The sequence below is a fragment of a genome, unplaced genomic scaffold (assembly GCF_019419815.1).
Source record: "Pyrus x bretschneideri cultivar Hongxiangsu unplaced genomic scaffold, Pyrus_bretschneideri_v1 Contig38, whole genome shotgun sequence".
In the NCBI taxonomy this organism is placed as follows: Eukaryota; Viridiplantae; Streptophyta; class Magnoliopsida; order Rosales; family Rosaceae; genus Pyrus; species Pyrus x bretschneideri.
This window is the reverse complement of record NW_025999701.1, coordinates 3,888,290-3,913,853: the sequence shown is the minus strand read 5'-3', so window position 1 is coordinate 3,913,853 and position 25,564 is coordinate 3,888,290. Positions and strand designations below refer to the sequence as shown.

The window sequence follows — 25,564 nt, the reverse complement described above, 5'->3', positions numbered from 1 at the left end:
CCTTTCCTTCCCTTCCCTCGCTACATAAACAGTAGAGTAGCTCTAGTTTTTCGGTTTTTTTCATGTCATTCTTCGTGCCAAGCCAAAATCAACAACTAAATTATAACATGCATGTTAATAATACCATGAAAAATTCCACTTCATTATACATGCATATTATTTTCTTAGTTCATATATGAATTGGATATTCTCTCTTCCAAAACCACCAACCAAAATCACTTCTCAAAGAGATTATAAATATAAGATAGTGGTAGCTTACCCAAAGCCAATTTTGAGTAGTAGTGTTGTGCTACTCTCTCCATTTTCTTATTTTTGACCCAACAATCTCTGCTTTTAAATGCATAATGGTTTTTTTTTTTTTTATGAAAAAAAATTCAGTAAGCCCATATCAATTCTAGAAAATTTTAAGTTTAAAACCGAAATTAGGCATAATCAAAGATGGACCATTTCATCATCATATACGAAAGGTATCAAAACATGAAAAGGGTAGGCAACAAAAGCAAATTAAACGGAGAAACTCAACAAAATAAACAATTTAGAGAGGTTAAGCATCTAAGGTACAATCTTAAGGATCATAGAAAATAAGAACTTACAGAGATTATCAGGCAGTTTCTGGTTTTTGAATTTGGGATTAAATGATTCAAATAAGCACTTGAAAGAGTGATTGATAACAAAAATCTGAAGTCAACACAACATGTAGTAATCTACAGAGCTCAAATACACATTCACTAAACATAGTCCACCATCAATCCACACACACATTTGGTTAAAGGAAAAAAGTGAGTTTAACCTGTTGTGCCACCACAACATCTTGAGGAACATCTGTGAGGAGCAGAATGCAGAGTTTGTCCAAAAAGAAGTGCTATTTTCAATGTTAGGGTGCCTTCAACATATGAGATACATACACCAAAAAAACATTCTTAGTGATCCCTATGCATATTGTTTCTCTGAGTATTCCAATTCAGCAGTCCTAGAATCTTACACAGTGGCAGTTGGCTGTTTCTCTTACTCTATGAACTGTTTTTTCTTCAAAGCACATTCTGCTGATAAATAGATTATTCACAAAAATTATGAAATACAATTGTACGTTAAGTGCTAATAATTTTCATAAATTGGCTAGTTACATTTCCTCACAACTTGAGTGATGTCTAACATAAATGATGGATGAGGTTATAGTTTATAAATTTCACATTTACATTTACCCACAATTTAAGTGGTATTTTTAAACTCCAAACGATGCATAGGTTATCAAGCAGTTACATCATTATTTTAAAAATTCACATCCAATAAGAGTATAAATACACCTAATTGGTATATCTTGAGGGAGAGATACCTGGCAATGGGTCGACTTGCAATGAATTAAAGAACTTGACTTTTTCGTATGATTACATCACTACCTTCAAGAAATACATTAATCAGTAAAATTAGAAGTGACAACACAAAAGAAAATCCCAAGTAAAGTTCTCATTAGCAGTGAAATTATTAGTATTGCACTAAAAGATTTAGAGATAAGGAGATAATGATTTAAACAATATTATCTCAATCATCATTCTGATAAAGAGAATATGTTACTTGTCCAAAACTACCAATCAGGACCACAGATCAAAACTAACTGTCAAAACCTTTCATAATAGTAAATTATTGTTCTTTCTTAAGATTCCAAATACTTGGATACACAATCCTTTTATAGTTTATATGGATACTTGACCCTCATCAGTCTTAAATAATCCCCTCATGGCCATGGGACTTTTTTATGAGAGCATTAGATAGAAGGGCATGCTTTGAGTATTCAAAATTTTTCAATTTCTCAGTCTTCTCTAAACCTCATGATATGCTGATAATAGTTAAAGATGAATGAACAAAATAAAAAAAAAAAAAATAAATAAATAAATAAAAAAGGGGTTAAAACCAAAGGAGAACTGAAATAGAGAAATGAAGAAAGAAAACCATAAATGGAACCCAAACGCAAAGAGAGTGAGAGAGTTAAACCCAAAAGCTTAACCCAATCTCATTTGCATACCATTTGACCAAATTAAGAAAAATACGAAATTTGCACCCCCATTTGAACATATTAAGGATAGAGGGCACTCACATCGTTGTAGTAGTACTCTACTCTTCTTTGTTATGCTTTTCGTCAAAACAGCCATAAAAAACCCAGAAAGCATAAAAATTTAGAAGCAGAAAAGAAAAGGTTCGAAATTGCCATTGGAAATGCAGAATGTACAGATGGAAACCAAATTGAATTATTATGCCCTCTCTCCTCCATATACTGGTAGTTACAGTCAATCTATTTAACTTATTCCCAACTTCATCAAAACAACCAAGAAGTATAAAACAGCAAGGTTAATTCTCACTTTCTTTAATCAAAATGAATTCTACTTCTTCCCATCTATTTGCACATCCCTTCAACACTCTCAATTGATATTAAGACAGAAAATAAATTGTTGCAAGAAAGAAGAGAGAGGAAACATCGAGAAGGGAAGCCGAACAGTGAACAACCTGTGTAATTTTGTGAAGATTGGCAAAGAGATCCTATAGAAATGAGAGAAAATGACACTGAAATAGGAATCCCAACCCAAATATCATCAGAAACAAAACCTCCCCCTTTCCAAATGTGAAAGGAAGATTACAAAAGAACATGGAAAGGACCTGAGCTTGTCTTTCCATGGGCATCCCCACGACCCTCTAATAAACTCGAATAAGTCACGTCATGCAACATGTATTTACTCCATAGTCCATACAACAAAATTCCACATAGAATTAGTTCCCAAGAGTAGCGAAGAAATTATCAATGTTCTTTAGTCATACATTTTCATATATACTAAGCAATATTACCCTCACCAGTCATTTCCAAGTCAATCCATACCAGTGACATTTTGTACTCTTCTGGAGGTATCTCTGTAATTTGCTTACTCTGCTTCTCATTTACTAGCGATATGTTATCAGAGTCGTTGACTTTTTTCTTGTTATTGCCTACCTCAAAAGATGCATAATCAGAACGAAGATACTCATATTTTCCAATCCGCATTGAGGGATTATCAAAAATATTCACCTAAGTAAATCATTTGTTATGGTTATTACTTATTATATATGCCCAATGCCTAGTCTATCATGAATGTGGGATGTGGCTTACATTTCGAGAAAAAATATGCTAAGAAATAAGTTTTTTTTTTTGTTTATAAATAAAAATTTATACTTCACTTCATCAAAATTGCAAGATCCATTCAAAAAGTACAAACTTGTTTTTAGAGAAATATTAAGAAAAATAACATAAAATGGTAGTTCATAGATTCAGTTGAGTTGTAAATGTTAGCATATAGTAGGGGTGGGTTCGGTTCCGTTCGGTTCGGTTCGGTTTTTTGCCAAAACCGGAAACTGAACCGAAATTACTGTTCGGTTCGGTTCAGTCCGGTTTTCTCTCGGTTTGTGTTCGGTTCGGTTTTTCTCGGTTCGGTTTCAGCCCAATTACGTTTTTTTTTTTTTTTTTCCTCTTCCAAGTAGCTAAAAACAATTGTATGAAACCAACTTGCAGCCATTTTGTAATAAGTCCCATTTCAACATAATCGTCAAAATAAGCATTCCAAAATTTCTAATGTAATCATTCAAAGACAGTGAAATAATCATTCAAATTTCTAATATAATCATTCAAACATAATCGTCAAAGACAATGAAAATAAACATTCAATTCAAAGTTCAATTATAATCAAGTGTTCCAAAGTCCAAAGTTAAATAAACATCAAAGTTCAAAGTTCAAAGCTTCCAAAAGTCCAAACTTAAAATAAACATCAAAGTTCAAAGCTTCCAAAACTCTTCTTATGCCTTAATGGTATGAGAGTGATCCACCAACTTTTTCAATGATAATTTGCTTGCTAATGCTTAGGTGGCTTAGGGGGCGACATATCACTTTTTTTTGAACTTCCACTTGCCATTTCTACATACAAATAATAAAAGAAAAGATATTAATTAAAATATTATTTAAAATAATCTAACAAAATCAAATGCAATAAATAAAATTACCTTTCTCAACTTCTGCACAAAACTCTATCTCCTCAATGGTTGGCTCATGATGTATTGCAACATGAATAGACCTAAGCCAATTTTGAGTACATATCAAAGCCTCCACCATTTTTGGACTTAAAGAACTATGATATGGATCAATTATCCGTCCACTTGTACTAAAGGAGGATTCCGAAGCAATGGTTGATACGGGAATAGCTAAGATCTCTCTTGCAACACGTGCCAAAATAGGGTACTTAGAAACCCCATTCACTCTCCACCAATTCAATACATCAAAGTTCTCCTCTTCTTCTCCTTCATTAGGATCGGAAAGATACTTGTCAACATCATTATGCACAACCCGGGCTCTCTTTGCTTTTCTCATTTCACTTTTTTCTTTCAACTTTCTTTCTATTTCGGTCATGCTTGATGAAGAGTCTCCACTTGTCGTTTGAGAACTACCACCACCACTTATACTTTGTTGTGTACTCAAAGACATATTTTCATGAATCTTGTAAAGATCAATCAATAAGTCCTTCACCCCATTTGTGGCACTTTCAACCTTTTCTTCATCCTCACCAAATTGTATCTCAAAATAATCAACAACTTTATCTAATTTGTGGCGAGGATCAAGCACAAGTGCTATAAAAAGATATTGATTCATGTCCTTAAGTGAACCCCAATACTTGTCATATTTTTCTTGCATCAACTTGGAGATCATAGACAAAAGTTCATCATCTTTGTTTTCATGCAAGAGACTTTTGATCTTAAACAAATCACCAAAAGTGGTATGAACGGTTGGAGTATTAGAACAACATATTTTTAAAGTGACTTCATAAAAAGGTCTCAAAAAGATTGCAAATATCCCCGCCTCACTCCAATCATCCATCGAAGGTGGCCCCTCCCTCATATTATCATGATTGTCTTTAACAAAGTACGGAAGGTAATGACCATCATCTACTTTTAATTTATCAAAAGCCATCTTGAACTTTAAAACCGATTCCAACATTAAAAATGTGGAATTCCACCTAGTAGGGACATCCAAAATCACAAGCCCTTTGCTCTCTATTCTCACTTTCTCAACACACCTTTTAAAGCTTTCCAACCTTTGAGGGGAAGATCTTACGTACCTAACCGCATTACGAATGCTTTGTATAGCCGTATTCAACAATTTTATCCCATCATTCACAACCAAATTGAGGATATGAGCAACACACCTCATATGCAAATATTTTCCATCATGCAAGAGTGCATTAGGAATCCCCCACCCACTTATTCGGTGCACCAAGTCTCTTAAAATTTGCGGAAGCATTGTCAACCGTAATGGTTAACACCTTCTTTATACCCCACTCCACTAAACACTCCTCCAAAAGTTGAGCGATGGATTCTCCTTTATAATTTGGAATAATACAAAAATTCAAAATCTTTTTATGTAACATCCAATCATCATCAATAAAATGGGCGGTGAGAACCATATAATTGGTTCGTTGAATAGAAGTCCATGTGTCCGTTGTTAGATACACCCTAAATGTCTTCAATTGACTCTTCAATTTATCCTTTTCGGAATAAAACAAGCTAAGTACATCCTTAGCAATTGTCTTACGACTAGGCACTCTCCATATAGGACATGCTTGCATGCAAAAATGGCGAAAACCTTCTCCTTCAACAAAAGTAAAAGACAACTCATCTATAATTATCATCTCAACACAAGCCTTAGTTACTTCTTGTTGAGAAAAACCTATAGCTTCCAACTTATCTTTCGTGCCGGCAAAGGTTAAGATCTTTTGCCTATTTGCGGCAAATATTTCCTTATTAGGACCGTAGCTTCTACATCTTGCTATATGGTTTCTTAAATTAGTTGTACCATTTTTATCTGGGTCGGCCATATATGATTGAGCGCAATACTTGCACAACCCCTTAACTCTACCACCCTCAATTTTTCTTTCAAAGTGCTCCCAAACTTTAGACCTTTCATGACTTTTTAATGATTCCAAAAGAGCTTCTTCTTTACTTACTTGGTCACTTTGGTCACCTTCTTTTGGAGTTGCATCGGCGGGATTTCCGGATCCACCAAGAGAACTAGGAGTTTGTCGAGGTGCCACCATTGTGTTTTGAGGCGGAGTTGATTCACCAATGTCCATCTAAAATAAGAGAATCATACAATTAATTTTTCAAAGAAGAGATTCATTACAATTAATGAATTAATTATTAAACACAAGGGCAAAAGTAATAGAAAGATATGACTACTTACTTCCGATGGTATACTCGAAGATGAGTTTGTTTGATCATGAGGGCTATTTGATTTTGATCTCATTGAGTTTGAACTTGAGCTTGAGGCCCTTGAGACCTTTGACGCCTTTGCGTTCATCTAATTCACACAAAACAATAAGAGGATAGTAGTTAGTACTACAAACTTATACAAAAGTAAATGTTAATCAAAACTGGCAAGCACATTAGTAGAAAACTAGCAAGCACATTATTATATCTTGAGAAGATGCAATTTCAATACTCCAACCGTAGAGACTTCAGGGTTTATAACTGTTAGGTTTTTTTATTAAAGGTATATTGATCAATGATTCATTGATCAATATACCTTTAATAAAAAAACCTAACAGTTATAAACCCTAAAGTACATAACGTTGTTCACTATCTTGTGAAAAGCAGATTACAGAATGCCATTGCCACTCAGGGATGAATGCAAGATTGCAAGCAAGCAATCTAAATGAAAAATTAACACTGCTATGTGGCATTGAATGCTCATCTGACACGTCTTTGGCATGGGATGATAATTCTGGTGTGACAAGGTTAGATCTGTCTAAAAGCAACTCTGTCAAATATATGCTGCATGGATAGCTTCGATTCCAAGTCACAACCTCACTAGTTGACGGATGACGGAATGAAATGTTTGTTGTTGTTTGGTAAAACTTTTGTCTATTCATTTTTATGCGATTCATTGTTTATGTATACAGGTTATGATTAATCTCAAGTTATTGAGATCAATTGGCCTTTTTTTTCCTGTTATTCTAGCGGTAGTCCACGTTAAAATAAGGCTTATTTTTAGCTAAGCCTCCTAAAATATTCCTTTCAAACATATTCCTTTCTTTAATCTCCAACCTTCTTTTAGGCATAAAAGATAAGTAGCTACTAATTAGGCAGTGTTAAATCCTAGCTCATGCATAATTGGACAATAAAAGCGATAGTATTATGAAATTGAATCCTCCTAAATTCGAACTCAAACAAACAATCCAAGGGTGTTCAATTGAAAATCAAATCAAAGTGCTTTTCATTCAATTAGCCAGGTGTATCTCATTACTTGATCTTTTTCTTGCTTTTTGATACATAGACATGCTAATATGCCAATACATGAACTTAACCAGGAATGATGTAAATCCTTCCTATTTTCCACGGGATATGCATATTAGAGAGTTTTGAGGATGTCGTTAGTACATTTTATAACCGACTTGATGCAATTGATACCATAAAATAATAACAAACTCTATTCTCTTTAAATGAAAAAAACAGTTGGTTATATTCTTTGAGGGCTAGGTCTACACATAACACGTTCTTGAAGTGAGATGACTCGTGCATTTTTCATAGATATTTTCCAAATCATAAGACAATGGCTTTAAAGAGAATAAATAAAAATAGAACCTGCCTTGTTCTATTCTTTGTTAACTCTTTTTCTCCTTTTCAGTCGTCAGCCTTTTTGCCACCAACTACACTATTAGATGAGCTATCCTGTACACTACGAGAAGAAGAACATCTACTTGACGAACTGCCTTCTCTGTGTTCCAGCCTCGCTGACTTTTTAGATTTTCTTCGTACTGATGACAAATCCTACAAAACAATTAAGTTAGGTAAATGAGGACTGCCATTCCCAAAAATGTAAAATGAAACCAACAAGGTCCATCGTAATTGCGTTAAAATGATTGTATAGCTTTATATCTTTCACAAAACAACTTAAACATTAAAAGGCTACAGCTAACCTGATCCGAAGTAGATCCGGGAGTCTTCAACTCTAGTTCTGTAGTGACATCGATTGAATCATCACTTTTGTGAACCTGGCTCTAAAGTCATGGACCACATGGACCACCTCTAAAGTCAATGTTATCAACTGCTACAACCTACAATTGTTTGTCAATACCATATTAGCCTCTTGAGATGTGCTTACGTAAGTTTTAGAATAATTGGGCAGAGTTAAGAGAACCAAAACTCTGCAGAAGAACTCACACAAATCTAATCAGCAGAAGAACTCACACAGCTTGTACGTTTCAAAACCAATTTTCTTTCAAGAGAACCAAAAGAAGGAACTTTCAACAAGGTGCATCCAATTAACCAAACAAAACTTGTAAAGCTTTACAAGCATATCTTAGCCTACAGACAATTCAAATGATGAACATAATAAAAATGCTTACTTGAGTTACAATTTTACAAAATTAGGGTCTGTTTTCATAATTTCAAGCAATTGGATCTTTTCCCTCTTTGTTCTTTGGATTAAAATTTCACCAAAATTCAATACAATCATGTATTTTAAAAAAATGGAAGAAAAACCCTAATTTTAAACAAATTGAATGAAGACATGAATTGGGGGAAACAGATGGGTTTCAATCGAAGTTTTCAAACAAGAAATAATAGAGAATTTTTGAAGCACCTGAGTCACTTCTAATGATAACTCGCCCGACGCCCACTGCTAATTGTTGATGAGAGTGCTCTGACCTGTTTAAGACTCGAGCTTCCACTTCCAATGCTCTGACCTGTTTAAGACTCGAGCTTTAGAGGTTTGGTTTGAATGTAGAGCAGAAAATAAAACGTGAGAGTCACTAACCTTTTGATATGAGTGAGAATGGTCACCACCGCTGGCGCTAGCTGGGAATGAGAATGGTCACAGCGAGAGCTTGAGAGAGGATGAATTGGGAATGAGAATGGTCACAGTGAGCTTGAGCCTTGAGAGAGAATGAGATTGACAGAGTCTGAGAGAGAGATGAGGCTGAGAGAGGATGAAGAAGACCGAGAGCGGAGATACTGAGAGTGAGAGCCTTAGGAAAACAGGCAAGGTGAGACCAAGAGCGGAGAGACTGAGAGCGAATGAAGAAGACCCTAGGTTTTAGGTTACACTCGAGGTAAAACGGTGGTGTTTTAGAATTAGGATTGTTAATTAATAAAATAGCATAAAACGACGTCGTTTTGAAGATTTCGGTTCGGTTCGGTTCGGTTCCCGAACCCCAGAAACCGAAACCGATTTGGTTCAGTTTTTTTTTTGTTCGGGTTTTTCGGCCTCGGTCCGGTTTTCGGTCCGGTTTTTTTCGGTTTTCGGTTTTCAATTTTTCCAACCCACCCCTAGCATATAGCATCCAAATATATTGGAAAGATAAAAGTAAACAGTAATCAACGAAATTTTCTTAGTAGAACTTAGCCCTGGAAATTGACGAAACCAGTTCAATTTACAGGAATCAAACAGAGGATAAGAGAAAATTGGTCCGAGAAAATACCATGGTTGCGGATGAGCTGACGACAACAAAAGGGAGAGACAGCAGCGAAGGGCTGCGTTTCAGGAACTCTCATCGTCTGCTGTGTGGAGTAAACCCTAAAACACTAATGTGCGATTTGTAGTAGGTTTTTGGGTAGAACCAGAAAATCAACCCTACGCCCATCGCTCCCTCACTCTTTGTCTGTCTCCAATCGCTCAATCCTACCCCTTTTAGGACAACCATACTTCTCCCTCTCTCTCTGTCTCTGTCATTTCAAAGTCACATTCTTTATCAAATTCAACAACTGGATTTTGACAAAAAAAAAAAAAAAAAAAAAAAAAAAAACTGGATAATTCGCACAGATTGAAAAAAAAACCTACTCACATCGAGACAGAGATATTTCGGAAGCAGCGCAAAGTAGTCATGTGGAAGATCAAAGCTGTTCTGCATAGGAAATAATAAAATTGAAAAAAAAAATTAAAACTTTAAATTACAACTAAATTTATTCATTTCTTAATTGAAATCGACAAAAAAAAAAAGGCAAAATTTAAGCAATGCAGAGAAAACCCAGATCCCATCCCAAATTTGTACTCGAAGCCTTTTTAAAAATCACCCAACCATGAATCAGAGAAGAAGTAGAGGATTGAGTATGGGGGAGGAGAGACTGCAACAGAGAGAAAGTGTGCGTGCGTGTGTGTGTGTGTTTGAGCGCAGTGGTGCTGTTGCAAACGGCACAAAGGGATAAACCCAAACTTCAAAGCTAAATAAAAACCCAGAAATCCCCAACAACCTAGACCATAGATTTGAACAATCAAGAAGCTGCTGAATCAAAAATAAACCTTCAGGGGTTTCTCAAGCAAGAAAAACCACCGTCGGCAGAGATTTGCGAGCCGATTGAAGAAGAGATTTGTGACAGAGAAGTGGAAACGAAGGAAAAGCCCAGAAACTTGTAGCCTCTCTGGGGTTTTCAATGAAAGAAATTCGAAAGAGTGGAGCAGTTTTTCGGGAAGAAAGCTGCCGCGGATAATCGGCGAGAGAAAGATGCGAACGTTGGACATTTGATAAGAAGAAGCGGAGGAACAGCGCGAGTGAACTTGAGAGCTTTCTGAGAAAGAAAACTCGAGAGAAGCAGAAAAGAAAGAAGAAGAGTGCGACCCGTCAATTCCTTTTCCACAAGGACCAACACGTGGACATCAGGGGCAAACTGTAAATTCAATGTTCAAAACAGAGAAAAAAGCTTGAGAATTAGCAGCAGCCAAGGGCATTTTTGCCACTTTACTGTCCATAAACAGCACATCTGAGTTTGAGTTTTAGCATAGAAATAATGTATAATTGGCTTAGGAAATTGATTCTCTCTAATGGGATTTTTTTTTTTTTTTTGGTAAAATGGAAATGATCTGTACTTATTTTACAGAACATGAACTGCCAAGGGTCAACACTTGAAAAGGTGATTTGGGCGAAGGTCGTAAAGATGGGCATTTGTAAGTTTTTTCAAATTTCAATTTTTATTTTCTTGCTTTTATTTTAGTTTCTTATTACTAATTTTAATTTTGGGTGTATTTTTGACAGTGGTTGTCAAAACTTAATGTTGTTTTGATAGGTTTGATCATGTATATAAGCATTTGATAGTGAATACATGCAGAGTGCTTCGTAATTGAAAATAAGTAGAATGGTATATTCAGGTAGTTGTCAAGATTTTTGTTGATCACGTTTCGTTGTGATGCCAATTTACGGTTCTTATCATGTAAATTGGTCAACTAAAATGTTATTTTCTGTAAACCAATTTAGTTGTTGCTATTGTGTTCTTAAGCATGACATCTGACTGTCAGTGACATATTCTATTGTTTTGTACAGCTACCAGTGCCTAAACCTCCAACAAAATGGAAACTTTTGCCAAAACAAATGGTAAATCATTGCTGTAGGAGCCATACGGTACCTTTCTTATTTTTCTTTTTTCTTTCTTCTTTCTTCGTCCCCTCTCGAAGGTTTTGCTTTGGTTTCTCATATGTGGCCATTTGGGTATTGAGAAATGTAGTTGGATTTAAGATTTTGCGAAATTGGAACCTCTTTAGGAAAATGACACGATTTGGGATTGGACCTAAAAGAAAAGTCATCGGTATCCATGGACAAGATTTCTATCAGTTTGAATTTTGTTACAATAATTTCCCTTGACCATAATGTGTTTGACATTTCTGTTATTTGTGGTGTTCTGTGTACTGATTAATGTTTTGTATATGTTACCTTCCAATTGAAAATTAGGTCTCACAAAGAGAAGCGTTCCTTATATTCCCCTACTGAGAAATGTGTTAGGTGTGGTGGATGCTACAAAATAGAAAAATGTTGGCTTAAGGTTGGAGTCTAGGTAAATACGTGTTATTCCAGACGATGGAATTGCTTCATGGGTTTCTGTATTTTCCTAAACAAATTTCACTGAAAATGTTTTTGTTCACCTAGGGGTTCAAGAATAGTCAACAAGAACTTTAATCTTTAGACATTCTCATTGTTGCAGTCTCTAATGATTTAGTTAATCCTATTAGCCTATTGTTAGATCAATTAAAAGAGTGTTTTAGCCTTTTGTTAGTGTTTTGACTTATATACTTTCTCATCGTTATATCAATTTACCTCATTGTCATTCTGTGTAATTTATCTTTCTGGGTGTAAAATTGTTCATACAATTTCACTTTTGCATCTAATTAGTGGGCCAAAAAGAAAATTTTGAACATTTTAAATCCTAATCATCTCCATTTCAGCCAATGCATACATACATATGACATAAGGTTTTACATTAATCTGAATGCATACATTTGATCTTTGTTATTTTATTAGGACTCAAAGTGACATAAATTAGGAAAACCTAACCTTCAAAGTGACATGTGTTAATCATAAGTAATTGGTAAAAATACATAGGATTGATAGATGATGGTGGATCTCTAATGTTTTCTTAATTTGATTTCTTCAAAACTGTTTCCTTTTTCTTCATCTTTAATATTGTAGATTAGTTTATTTTTATTAATTAAATTCGTTTTAATTTAAGTAGGTTATAAAATCAGTCATCTTAATTTCTACTTTACAATAATTAATTAGAATTTGGTTTGCTTTGAATTATTTAATAATCCTTGTGAAGAACGACCTTGCGAGAATCGTTTATAATACAATATCCTTGTCATTCTTGCAAGAAATAAGGAGTTTTTAACCCGATTGTATGTGTGGTAAAATCCCTATCACCTATTGTTAGTGTAAAATAGGCTAAAATTCAATATATTAGATGTACTTTTTTGCAAGACATGGCACATTTTATGTCATGGTAGAAAGATATCTGCCAAGGCTAAAAGTCAATGTATTAGATGTTGACATTAATTTCAATCTCTTCACATTAGGCTATCAGTTAGATATACTGTTTTAGCCTATTGTTAATGTTTTAGCCTGTTGTTAGATTAGTTTGAATTTCGCTATCAGTTTGATATACTGCATTAGATGTTCATACAATCTCACTTCTGCATCTAATTTTGGATGTAAAAATGTTCATACAATCTGAATACATATATTTGACCTTTGTTATTGAGCTCATTGTCATTGTCACATTGATCTCTACTTCTGGGAACCAAGGTTACTAGCAGCAACACATAATACTTTTATATGATTAAGCTTTGAAATTTGTAGAGTTGTACGCTATAAGTAGAGTTTTCCAGCCAATGTAGCCATTTCTTTAAGGGGAAGGAAGACTTCACTGTCTGGCCCAAGACCTCAGCACACAGGCCATCGAACGAACTAATGGATGGATTTTGTGTATAAATTTTGGATTTTTGTTTATATAGTTAGATTTGAATATTTTTTTGGGTAAAATTTACAATTACATCATGTTATGGGTTCTTATGAGGGGTTAAATTGGCTTTGGGAGTTTTGATTTGATGAGATAGCTAGGAAGTATACAGGGAGAGAGGGAGGTAGGTCATTTGCAGGAATGGAGATTCGGGTGAGAAAAACCGTAGATGAGGGGTGAAAGAGAGATTTAGGGTTGGTGGTAGGAAGGGAAGGGAGAGATGAGAGAGACGGGCTGGGCTCTTTTTCCCTAATTTATTTTTAATTGATTTGGGGTTATTTTGAGTTTGGGTTCTGATCGGTGTGAAATGGCTTGGTGACAGAGTACATGTTTTTTTGCTAATTTGTGCCATGGTTCTGCAATTTTGTGCGTCAGGGTTTCTGAGTTTATCATTTCATTTTTTTGGTTGGTTGGTTTATTTTGCACGTTCCATTTACACAGGGACGATGACATCTTGGGCAGCTTCCACGATTTTGGTACACTTGAGGGTAAGATTAGTTCCACGATTTTGCAGGTTCCCTGTGCATCTACAGCTACCACTCTCAGCATGTTCGATTCCATTCTTCCGAGTAAGATTAGTTATACCCTCTTTGCTAATTCATTGTATTTTGGTTTCAGTTTTGAAGAAGTCTGTAAATTAATTTGGGGATTTTTTTCAGGTTCTGATGGCTGCCCCTAACAATGCGCCGATGGTTTTGGACAAAGGAATAGGTGAGTACCCTTTTGCTTCATTGTTCCAAAGTTTCTACTTTTTGTTCTGCAAAAACGAATTCAAGTCTTAGATTAGATTTAATGCATGCCCCAGATTGGATTTTGGGGAATGTTTTGGAAGCTAATGGTTAGATTGTTCAATGGGTGTTGGGAATCTGGGTGTTCTATGAGTTTAGACGTAATCAAATTGGATCTTATTTGTGTAATTGGTCAATGATGGCGGTGTTTCAACATTAGTAAAAGTGAAACCTAGCATGTCCTGAGAGTTAGAAGGCAATGAGATGGTTAATTTTACTATGAGTAATGGATTTTCTGTTCTTTGGTTTTGAATTATTGTTTTAAGTTTGTGTTTCTCAAATAATCTCAGGCAGGTTTTGGAAAGACCTGAATTTGGATTTAAACAATTGTGCAGATTTTTGGTATGGTAGATAAGGAGATGGAATATAGGGTTGAGTTGTCTAACAAGTAAGTTTTCTGCATGACATTGTTAATTTGTTGTATGCCTGTGTTAACTCTTCGTTTGAATAATTCACTTCGACATCATCAATATGCTTAAAAGTTATAATATACAGCTTTTATTTGATGCCAGAGGGAACTGTAGAGTTCGTTTTGGTGGAATTGGAGTTTTAACAACTTAACAGTAGACTAATAGGTAAGCATTTTAAATTCGACCAGGTGCATAGACTTGATTTGCAAGTTTACATTTCCACTGTAATTTATAATTGCACTATAGAGTACCACTGTAATTGTGAATGTTGTTCTGTTAATTAAATGCGTAGTAGATTTTGTAAAAAAATAATTTGTATATGGTTCCCACAGATTTAGAATGTGCAAGAAGCTAGGAAAAAGAATTTGTATACCTTGTTAATTTGATTTTGCTAAATATTAATTTTACTGTAATTGTTTGCTTTGTATTTTAGGTTTTTGGAATTCTGATGGTTGGTGGTTATTTTATGTTTTAATTGAAGCATTTGGTGATGATCAGTTTGTTAACGTGGTCACAATGTTAATTCCTTTCTTTGCTTCTCAGTTGATCTGAGCATCCTCCCTTCACTTCCTCGATCATCGGTTGGTTCTTCTTGCTTGGTTTAATTGGGTAAATTAATAATTTCGTGTATTGATAAAATCTCATGTGAGAGATTAATAAAGCTTTCATTTTTAATTTGTTGGTTTGTGATTATTGATTAGTTGGTTTGATTGAGTGGTTGTATATAAATTTTTTAGCGATAATGTACTAATGGCATTCCAGAGCTGGTTATCTAACAAATTTTGTAGCAAAATAATTTCAATGTTGGTGCTTTGTGGATTTTGCGTACTGTTACGGCTTCCTGGGACCTCATCATCTGTATTCTATGTGCTTCCGCTTTGTGCAGACGGTTATTTGCTGAAACTTTTCTGTTCTTAATATGGTGTGTATTTTATAATGATTGTTATTCCATACAAGCTTACTTTCCTTTGATTTTAACTTTTTCTGATAAAATGGTAGAAATCCACTTGCATTTGACAAATAATTTTCATCATTATCATCTCTTTTGTATAAAGGCAAGGGCTTGGAGGTATGTGGGACAGATGGTGGCGGTGGTATTTCCACCGAAGGAGCACAAAAATCAATGAAGGGGTTTTATTTTAATTGGACAAAAAGGGAGGTTAATCTCAAAAGTGTTCTCTTTTGGATTAAAGAAAAGGTATGGGAGGCATGTGGGCCTTCCATTAGTAAGGAGATTTCTTTATATGACTATGCAAGGATGGTGGGTCTTGACCCACAAAATCTTTTTGCTGGGTCATGTCTAGGCCCAATTAATCTAAAATTCAATGGCCTGAGATTTCAACGACAACAAGGAAAAGTATTGTCAACCATGGACAATACGCAGACATCCCTGTTGGTGGAATCAAAGCACTCGAATTGGTTGACAATAGGAAGTAGCACTTCAAAGTTTTCAACAGTGAACAAATCTCACCGCCTTTTGGCTAGGGAAGCTCATCACAATGGTGTTTCAAGAAGAACCCCAATTTGTTTCAAATTGAATTTCCTTGGGAGATTTGGCGAATCTGATAAATGTGGAAAAAGACTGAAGCATTTTCTTCCAGATGAGTTCGGATCTTATCAGACTCCTTTCGAGAGGCCTAAACTGAAGGAAATTCAATCTCCCAATCTCACTTTCTTAAATACTGTTTGCGAACAGATGGAAGAAAAGGAGAGTGATGTTGATGAAGTTCCAAGATGGTGTGTAGGAGGAGATTTTAATGTGGTGAGATTTGTAAATGAGAAATCAAATGGGGGAAGATGACTACAAGCATGAGGAACTTTAATGATTTCATCCAAGATACAGAACTCAAGGATCTGGAGTTGCTCAATGCTCAATTTACTTGGTCAAACTTCAGAGAAGAACCTGTGTGTCGGAGGTTAGATAGATTTTGTTCTCGGTGGTTGTGAAGAGATTTTTCCAGAGGTAAGACAAATGGCTTTGGCAAGGGTCACTTCTGATCATTGTCCAATCCAGCTAGATACTAACAAGGTGAAATAGGGGCCAAGTCCCTTCAGATTCGAAAACATGTGGATACAACACCCAGATTTCAGGAACAATTTCAAACAATGGTGGCAATCTGAGCAGGTGGAGGGTTGGGAGGGTTATAAAATTTTGTACAAGTTAAAAGCTATCAAAAGAAAGTTGCAAAGATGGAGTAAGGAAATTTTCGGTGATGTCGAGAAACAAATTAAGGATGCTGAGGCTAGCATAGAGGATTTAGATAGGAGAGAAGGGTTAGAAGGGCTAGATGTTGCTGCTAAAAGAAGGAAAAGTTACTTTTCCTTGTGGAAGATCTGGCTTATAAGGAAGAAGTCAAGTGGAGACAGAGAGGTAAAGTGGAATGGGCTAAAGAAGGGGACGGTAATACTAAATTTTTCCATAGAATAGCAAGTGGGAGAAGGAAGAGAAACTATATAGAAAGGTTGGAAGTGGATGACAGGGGAGTGGTAGAGGATGCAGAATAGATAGAAAAACATATCGTTAACTTCTTCAAGTCCCTGTTTAGTAGCAACGAAGAGGCATGTTGGGGCTTGGAAGGCATCAATTGGGCCTCAATAAGTGAATCTGAAGCAGCTTGGGTTGAGAGACCTTTTGAGGAATCGGAAGTACAAAGAGCAGTCTTTGATTGTGGAAGGGTTAAATCGCCAGGACCAGATGGTTATTCCTTGCAAATGTTTCAACATTTTTGGGAATTCTTGAAAGTGGATATTGTGAAGGTCATGGAGGAGTTCTTTGAGACAGGGATAATAAATGCGGTGACAAATGAAACATTTATTTGCCTAATTCCGAAAAAGTCAGATTCTTTGAAAGTGACGGACTACAGGCCTATAAGCCTAGTTACTGGTTTATACAAAATTGTGGCGAAAACCCTAGTTTCAAGATTAAGGGAGGTTATGGGCAGCACAATCTCTCCACATCAAGGAGGTTTTGTTAAAGGCCGACAAATTTTGGATGCTGTCCTTATTGCAAATGAGTTGGTAGAAGAGGTAAGGCAGAAGAAAGAGGAGGGATTGATGTTCAAAATCGATTTTGAAAAGGCATATGATCATGTTGAGTGGAGATTTTTAGACGAAATTTTACAAAGAAAAGGCTTTGGCAATAGATGGAGGAAATGGGTGCAAGGATGCCAAAATTCTGCAAATTTCTCCATTTTGATCAATGGGAGGCCTAAGGGAAAATTTCATGCTTCAAGAAGATTGAGACAAGGTGACCCACTGTCACCTTTTCTTTTTACCTTAGTAGTGGACGTCTTGAGTAGATTAATGGAGAAGGCTCACGAAAACCATCTGATCAAAGGTTTAGGCATTGGGCAAGAAAGGGTGGAGATCTCTCATCTTCAATTTGCTGATGATACCATTTTCTTCTTGGCGGAAGATGAGGACGTTTGGAACAATTTATTAGAGGTGCTCAATTTATTTTGTACTATTTCAGGGTTGAAAATCAACAAAGCAAAGTGTTCTATGGCTGGAATAAACTCAGATTGTGAGAAATTAAAAGGGATGGCAGATTCTTGGGGTTGTGAGGTGGGTAGTTGGCCAATAAAGTACTTGGGTCTCCCTCTTGGGGGTAGGCCAAAAGCACTTATGTTTTGGGATCCAGTGGTAGAAAAAATGGAAAAAAGACTTCAAAGTTGGAAGAAGGCCTTCTTATCCAAAGGAGGTAGATTAACTTTGATTCAATTTGTTTTGGGAAGCTTGCCAATCTACTACATGTCCTTGTTCAAAATTCCTTGCGGGGTGATTGGACGCCTAGAAAAACTAATGAAAGGGTTTCTTTGGGAAGGGGTGGAGGAAGGAAAGAAAAACCACTTGGTGAAATGGGAGATAGTTATTAAAAGTAAGGAGGAAGGGGGTTTATGTGTGGGGAATTTGAGGAATCAGAAAGAAGCGTTACTGGCTAAGTGGTTGTGGAGATTCCCAAAGGAACCAAATTCTCTCTGGCACAAGGTGATAAGAAGCAAGTATGGGCTGCAGGATAATGGGTGGAATGCAAATCCTCCATTGCGAGGTTCAAGTCGCAGCCCCTGGAAAGATATTTCATGTGGTCTCCAATCGTTTCTACAATGCTGCAAGTTTGAGGTGGGCAACGGGGAGAGGGTGAGGTTTTGGGAGGATGGTTGGTTGGAAGGGGGACCATTGAAAGAACAATATCCTAGATTATTCTTGCTATCGAGAATGCACAACCAGAACATCTCTAGTTTTGTGGATCTTTCTATCAATTCTTTGAGTTGGAATTTTGATTTCAGGAGAAATTTGAATCAGGTGGAGACAGAAGAGGCGGCTAGATTATTACAGAAAGTGGAAAATGTTCGCTTGTCTCAATCAAGAGCGGATGATAGAAGGTGGAAACTGGAATTATCAGGATTGTTCGCTTGCAAATCCTATCGCTCTTCCTTGAGCAACAATGGGATTGTGCAACATTTTCCACCCTCTTCTCAGATTTGGAAATCAAAAGTTCCTCCGAAGGTCAAAGTTCTTGTGTGGCTAGTGGCTATTGGGAAGCTCAACACTTGTGATCAAATTCAAAGGAGAAGTCCTTTTGTTTGTTTCTCTCCCCATTGGTGCAGTTTGTGTAAAGCTAAGGAGGAGAGTGTTAACCACATTTTTCTTCATTGTTCTTACACGATTCAACTGTGGTGGAAATTGTTTTAGGAGGTTAGAGTTAGTTGGGTCATTCCAAAGGGTTGTTTCAAGCTTCTAAGCACCAATTTTGAGGCTCTAGGAATTGGGAGGAAAGCTAAAGCTTTGTTGGGTTGTCTGGTGTCGGCAGTTTTTTGGAACATTTGGTTGGAGTGTAACAAAAGAATTTTTGAGGATTATACTGGTGTGGGGGTAGTAAATCTATGGGGAAGAGTAAGATATTGGGCAGCCCTCTGGGTTTCAGTTTCGAATGATTTTAAGAATTACTCTCTCACATATTGTGGGATATATTAGCAGTTGTAAATTGATTTGGGTTAAGGTTTTCCTACGTGTAATAAGATCCGCTTGAGAGACTTTCTTGTTATGTTCTTGGTGGATTTCTTATCCACTTCTGTGTATTTCACTTTTCATTTTTAATAAATTGTTATAGTTTCTTCTCAAAAAAAAAAAAATGTTTTCTGTTGTTTATATAATTCTAAGAGGAGAGAGATTAATGGCATGAGGGTAAAAAAAAGGGGAAGAAAATGGAAAGATGATTGGCCTATTTTGGCCTGAGTTTTTTTTTAATTGGTTTGGTTGTTTATGTTTGGTGTTCTTTTGCCCTAATTAATATTGTTTCGAATTCATATAGAATTTTGTTTATGTTTGGGGTTGTCATGTTCGAGTATTTAATTTGGTATTTGGTAGTTTGCGTTACAGTTGTTGTCGATTTTCTTAAAGGATAATCCAAGCGATAATGCCTTCTCTCATATATGTGCAAATGTTAACATTTGTAGATTTTCAGTTTTTAAACAATAAGATAATGTAACCATTTAGTCATTACGGTAAATGATTTTCGTTTTTTGCTTTGTGCCTTTAGTGATTAAGAAAGTTTAGTCATTTGTTTATTCACTTATTAATTACTTGGTGAGAGGATGAAACATTTTACTGCTGGTTACTAAGAAACTAACAGAATCTGACAGAAGAGTTTTCGTTTCTTCTTCTTTGCTTGCATTAATTTTGTATTGGTTTTTTTTTTAGAATTTTTTGTGCATATTTTTGGGAATGTTTATTTGGTTAGAGAAAGGGAAAGAATATAGGGGGAGGAGAATTATATCCTTCAATAGAAATGTTGCTTTCATATTAATGTAATTGGTTACAGGCTGAAAAAACAGTTGAGTGCTTTTGTCAAGCTTTAAAAAAAACAATGAAAAGAAATTAAATTTTATTTGCGTTTAATTTGTTGAGATATATTGAATTCGGTTGCTTGAGTAATTAGGGATTTGGTTGCTTGAGTGTCCTTAGGAGGAGCAGATTGAATAGATTTCTGGAGGTGAGCTCAGTTTTGGTGGTGTTTGGTGCCCAACAGTGTTGCAAGAAAAAAAAAAGAGCGGAAAAAGATGAAATTGGAATCTATGTTTGTCTAATTTTTGAAGCTGTGCTGAAATCTATGGGTTTGACCGTTTGAGGGTTAGTTTCTAGGAATGGTCCATTTGTGTTCTTTTTCTTCTACACGGTTACCAAAATCTCAAGTCCCCATTTGATCCTCGAGTACGACCCAATCATACTGGCTGTAATACAATCATATTTTTGAGGTTTTGATTTTTTACTCTTATGTTTCTGCCCATTACATGTTTCTGCCCAATCATATTTACTCATGTTTTCGTGGTTAGAAAATACATGCATGTTCTCTAAACCAAAATACACGACTTCTATTTTTTATGGAAACAGGCGTCCTACATGTTTTTGCTTTGCACATTTGTGCTTGAAAACTTAGATGCTAGAATAAGAACGAAACAGTTTTTATATTTTTTTGTCAACTGCAGGGGTAAGATTTGTGTGAACTGCATGTTGCTTATGTTTCTTCTGTTTATTAGGGAAACAGAACATTCAGTTTCGTCATGTTAATTGTACAATGTCTTTTCATATTAGCTAAGTTGAATGTATATAAAAACGAAGCTGCATATCTTACCGACCCCATTCACTCATCTATCCCTCTGTTTATTCGTGATTGTGTTGAATTTATTCAGGTAGAATGTGTCTTATTCATGCAATTCAAGGTGATGCATTCAAGTCCTGCAGCAACGCGCATGCATATTTTCTAGTAATAACTAAAATAGACCAAGAATAGGGAATAATGCATAGGAATCGTCAAGTAAGGGTGTTAACAATGGCAGGCGAAGATACCATGATAACTCTGAGATTAAACAGTGGTAGAATACAGAGAAAGCTAGAGAGTTTGAAGATAGAAAGTAGAGTCACTGAATATTCAATATATCACTCCAATTATTACATAATTTGTATTAATGAATACAACAACACATAACTAACTCCTAGAGTCATCAATACAAGTGTGACCCATGACAGTATCTAAGATTCTTGTCTTGTACTTGGTTTGATGAGCCTCCTATCTTCATTTGTAATTCTCTTGAGGAGGACCTCTCCATCCCATGTATTATATAGCTTTGTCTACCTCTTTGAAATGAAATGAAATAGCGCCTTTTTTCTCAACAAGTAATTTTGCAGTCATACTTCCACGGAGGGAGAGAGACAGAGAGAGGGACTAGAAATGGAGGGTGAAATCCATAACTTCATCAAGGTATGGATCTTAGCCAACGTCTCTCTGTGTTATTGTTTCTACATAGCATCAAGAATCCCAAAGGGCATCACCAGGTTCATATCTCTCCTCCCCATCTTCTACCAGTTCATCATCCTCCCCTTAAATCTCCATTCTGTCATCCTTTGTGGGCTCACCACCTTCTTCCTAGTTTGGCTTGGCAACTTCAAGCTGCTCCTTTTCTCCGTTGACCTTGGTCCTTTATCTCCACCCCCACCAACACTCTTCCAATTCATCTCCATAGGTTGCCTTCCAATCCAAATCAAGCAAAACCCACCACAAGAATCACCCCAAAATACAAACCCACCTCAACAAACCACCCAAAACCCCACAAGATCTGAGAACGCAGTCGTTCAAACTGTCACAAATGTGCCTAAAAACTCACTTACGCTGGCCATAAAAGCGTTGCTATTCGATTTGGTCATTAGGTCATTTGAGTATAAACAACATTTACACCCATATGTAATCTCGGCTTTGTACTACTGTCTCATGTACCTGGCGCTAGAAATTGTGCTAGCTCTGGGTGCGACCCCGGCTCGAGCCTTTTTCAGGTTTGAGCTCGAGCCCCAGTTCAATAAGCCTCACCTATCCACTTCGCTTCAAGACTTTTGGAGCCGGAGATGGAACATCATGGTCACAAAGATTCTACGGCCCAGCATGTACTACCCTGTACGACGTATTTGTACACCTATACTCGGCCCTCGGTCGGCCCGAAACCTCGCTGTGATGTCCACTTTTACCGTATCAGGTCTAATGCACGAGGTAATATATTATTATCTCACACGTGTGCCTCCAACGTGGGAAGTGACATGGTTCTTTGTGCTACATGGGATGAGCATGGTAATTGAGGTGGAGGTGAAAAAGGCGGCGGTTAATAGGTGGCGGTTGCACCGTCTGGTTTCTGGGCCGTCCACGTTGGTGTTCTTGGTTGTGACAGCCAATTGGCTGTTCTTCCCTCAGCAGCTGAGAAATGGCATCTACATAAAGGCTGCAAACGAGCATGCAATTGTGCAAGATTTTGTCAAGTCACACCTGCCTTTGCACATTATTGGTAGAAAAGGTAGTTGATACACGAATGATTTGTATGTCTAGTAATACTCAATAATGGAAATAATTTGAAGTCATAAAAAGTTCTGGTTTCCAGTTGTGACCGGTTATATATTGAAATAAACTTCATAATGTAATAAATTATTATTTTTCTTAGTCAATTTTAAGAAAACAAGTCTACACATAATTGTAATTGTTAATGAGTCCAATATATGCAATATCACAAAAATAAAAAATAAAAAGTTAAGATGAACTAAAATATGCAATACCATGACTATCCTCTTTTAGCTCCAGTGGGAATTTAATGCCTTTGTTGTTTTTTATTTTTTTTTTATTTTTTATTTTTTTATTTTTTTGTGCGCACAACTCAATACGAATAATCTTTACAGTTAATTGATTTTTCATATTGGTCTTGGGCGTTGACACATCCCGACCTGGATCGAGGTATGCTGGTCATCACGTGAAGGTGACGTAGCTATGTGCACAGTGTGGAAGCAATAATAATATAAGAAATGTGAATAAACAAAAAACCAAACCAACTAGAGCACTAGATAAGATAAGTGCAAGACAAAATTAAGTGTAAGTTCACAATCAGAGCATAAGTAGCCAAAGTGTAGTCCAGTAGGACGAATACTAATTCTACAAACATCCAAGGTAATTCTACAATGGTGATAATCTGTCAGAGCTGCCGTGGATTCCTTGCAAGCCACCAATAAGCACTCCTAACTAGAACCCTGGAGGGCCACAAAACAGAAAGTGTGAGTGGGCAAAAACAAAACTTTTCAAAACCATTTCAATTATCAAAGATAGTAACCCTTAATCGTAAAACCTGTATAATTTCTCAGAAAATAGAATACACAACCATGCTTAGAATAGCAAAATCCTCATATATATATATATATATATATATATATATATGCCATGTCGAATATCTCAACATAAAAATATGTAAGCCAGGTGATATAAATCAATGCAAAATGATATGTCAGCCGGAGTCACCTAACGTGACCTGTACGGCTGAATCTAGAGCTTATCCATACAGCTGAAGTCACCTAACGTGACTTATACGGCTCAAATCCATATCTCAACAAATATACCTGCACACGAGTCGGAACCACCTAAAGTGGTCTGTACGACAGGACTAGGTGTAAATAAATACGCTCAAGTGCTACGATCACGTGAAGACTTTGCGAATAATCGTGGGTCACCTACGAATCGGAACCACCTATAGTGGTCTGTACGATAGGATTGTGCACTTAACTTGGATCCAAGGTGAGCGTATGGTGCGGGAGGTGAACATCACGTGAAGGACTGTGCCCAAGCCACGGGTGGGAGCACTAACATCGGGGTGCAGGTTATGAGCTCAAAATATATCTCAACATAATCATGCAACTCACATCCACAATCAATAAACTCACCTGGTACTTACCTGAGCGCCCACAGCGTCAACGACAATATATGCAACTACTAAATACATATTCTAATTATAAGACATTTGGCATGACATTTCAAAACATATGAATCATTGAAATTAATTTTCTGGGAAAAATACCAAGCATATATATGTATACAGAAAACCAAAAGCCCACTCATTGATATGTGGAAAGGTCGTAGTCCCCAAGTCTAGCTTGATTGCGCTCGTCATCTGGATATGTCTCACCTATATGTGAAACAATTATATAAATGTTATTTAAAGCACATAAACAAAACTGGGTAATAACTTCTCACACATTACTCAATTGGGATGTTTGAATATACCAATGTGATCTACTCAACCCCACGAACATCCCCATATTTTTAGAAAAAATTTTTGATGACCCACGCGCCGGCCACGCGCAGGCACGTGCCTTGCACACGTACGGAAACCCTAACGGCGTTAGGGAATATTCTATCCGAAAATGGAATATATCGTTAAATATACCTGACACCGTTAGTAACGTTGTTAGTATATTCCATCAAAAGTTGACGGAATATTCTTCGTCTTCTCTGATGATCCTTGCCGGAGCTGCCACTGGCCACCGTCTGCGTCGTCGGAAACTGGAAAAACTTCTAATCGTCATATCATTTTCATTTTTCAACCAAACTTCATGAAATTTAAACCAAAATGAAGCTTAGGATGATAGGAACAAAACCTTACCACTTCTAGGTCCTAAAACTCATGGGATCTCACTGGAAAAATCACGATAATCCGGCCACCTCTGCAACTTGACAAACGCGAGCTTCCTAACGTCCAAAACCTTCCAAAATTATTCCCTAAGATTTGTGAAGAAGTTCTAAGGCTCTTTAACACCTCCAAACTCTATAAAACCTCCTCGATCACGATGGATGAACAATGTACCTCATCGGGGTTTTCTGGTTCTCGAGTAAATGAAGTCTTCACGTTCAACTACGAGTATAGATCGACTCCTGAGCTTGCAAGGAGTCCAAAAACACCAACCACAACCTTGATCCGCCAATGCTCAAGTGGTTTGAGAAGTTGTCCGTACAATTGTACGAAAATGGAAAGAAATCTGAGAGGGAGGAGAAAGAGTCAACGAGAGAGTGGTATAGATGTGTGTGTGTGGTCCATATGGCAGCCAACCAAAACAAAAGAAAATACAATAAAACCTAAGTTCTAATTGGTTCCAAAAACTAAGGAAAACATGAATTGGACCACAACCAAAGTGCATGTCACACAACACCATTTAACGTCCAAGGGTATAAAAGTCATTTCACGCTATCGAGGATAAAATAATATACCTATTCGGGACGAGCTGTCA

General features: G+C 36.5%; 2 protein-coding genes and 2 long non-coding RNA genes across 4 annotated transcripts; 3 read left to right on the top strand and 1 right to left on the bottom strand.

Moving 5' to 3' along the window:
* Positions 1–7,475: 7,475 nt before the first annotated feature.
* Positions 7,476–8,069, bottom strand: LOC103954534. Its single transcript, XR_668210.2, has 2 exons — positions 7,983–8,069; positions 7,476–7,833 (listed from the first exon to the last, which is right to left on the bottom strand). It is a non-coding gene; the product is annotated as an uncharacterized LOC103954534 (long non-coding RNA).
* A 4,778-nt stretch (positions 8,070–12,847) lies between these two features.
* Positions 12,848–15,341, top strand: LOC103954522. Its single transcript, XR_668200.3, has 5 exons — positions 12,848–13,853; positions 13,944–13,995; positions 14,408–14,460; positions 14,585–14,647; positions 15,026–15,341. It is a non-coding gene; the product is annotated as an uncharacterized LOC103954522 (long non-coding RNA).
* A 510-nt stretch (positions 15,342–15,851) lies between these two features.
* LOC103928158 lies at positions 15,852–19,456 on the top strand. Its single transcript, XM_009337170.1, has 4 exons — positions 15,852–16,244; positions 16,608–16,883; positions 17,018–19,063; positions 19,175–19,456. The coding sequence occupies exons 1-4, from the start codon at positions 15,852–15,854 to the stop codon at positions 19,454–19,456; spliced, it is 2,997 nt and encodes a 998-aa protein (XP_009335445.1).
* A 2,136-nt stretch (positions 19,457–21,592) lies between these two features.
* LOC103954527 (probable long-chain-alcohol O-fatty-acyltransferase 1) lies at positions 21,593–22,966 on the top strand. The gene has a single exon (XM_009366364.3). It carries the CDS (start codon positions 21,711–21,713, stop codon positions 22,824–22,826), a length of 1,116 nt encoding a protein of 371 aa, XP_009364639.2. The 5' UTR covers positions 21,593–21,710; the 3' UTR covers positions 22,827–22,966.
* The last annotated feature ends 2,598 nt before the right edge of the window (positions 22,967–25,564 follow it).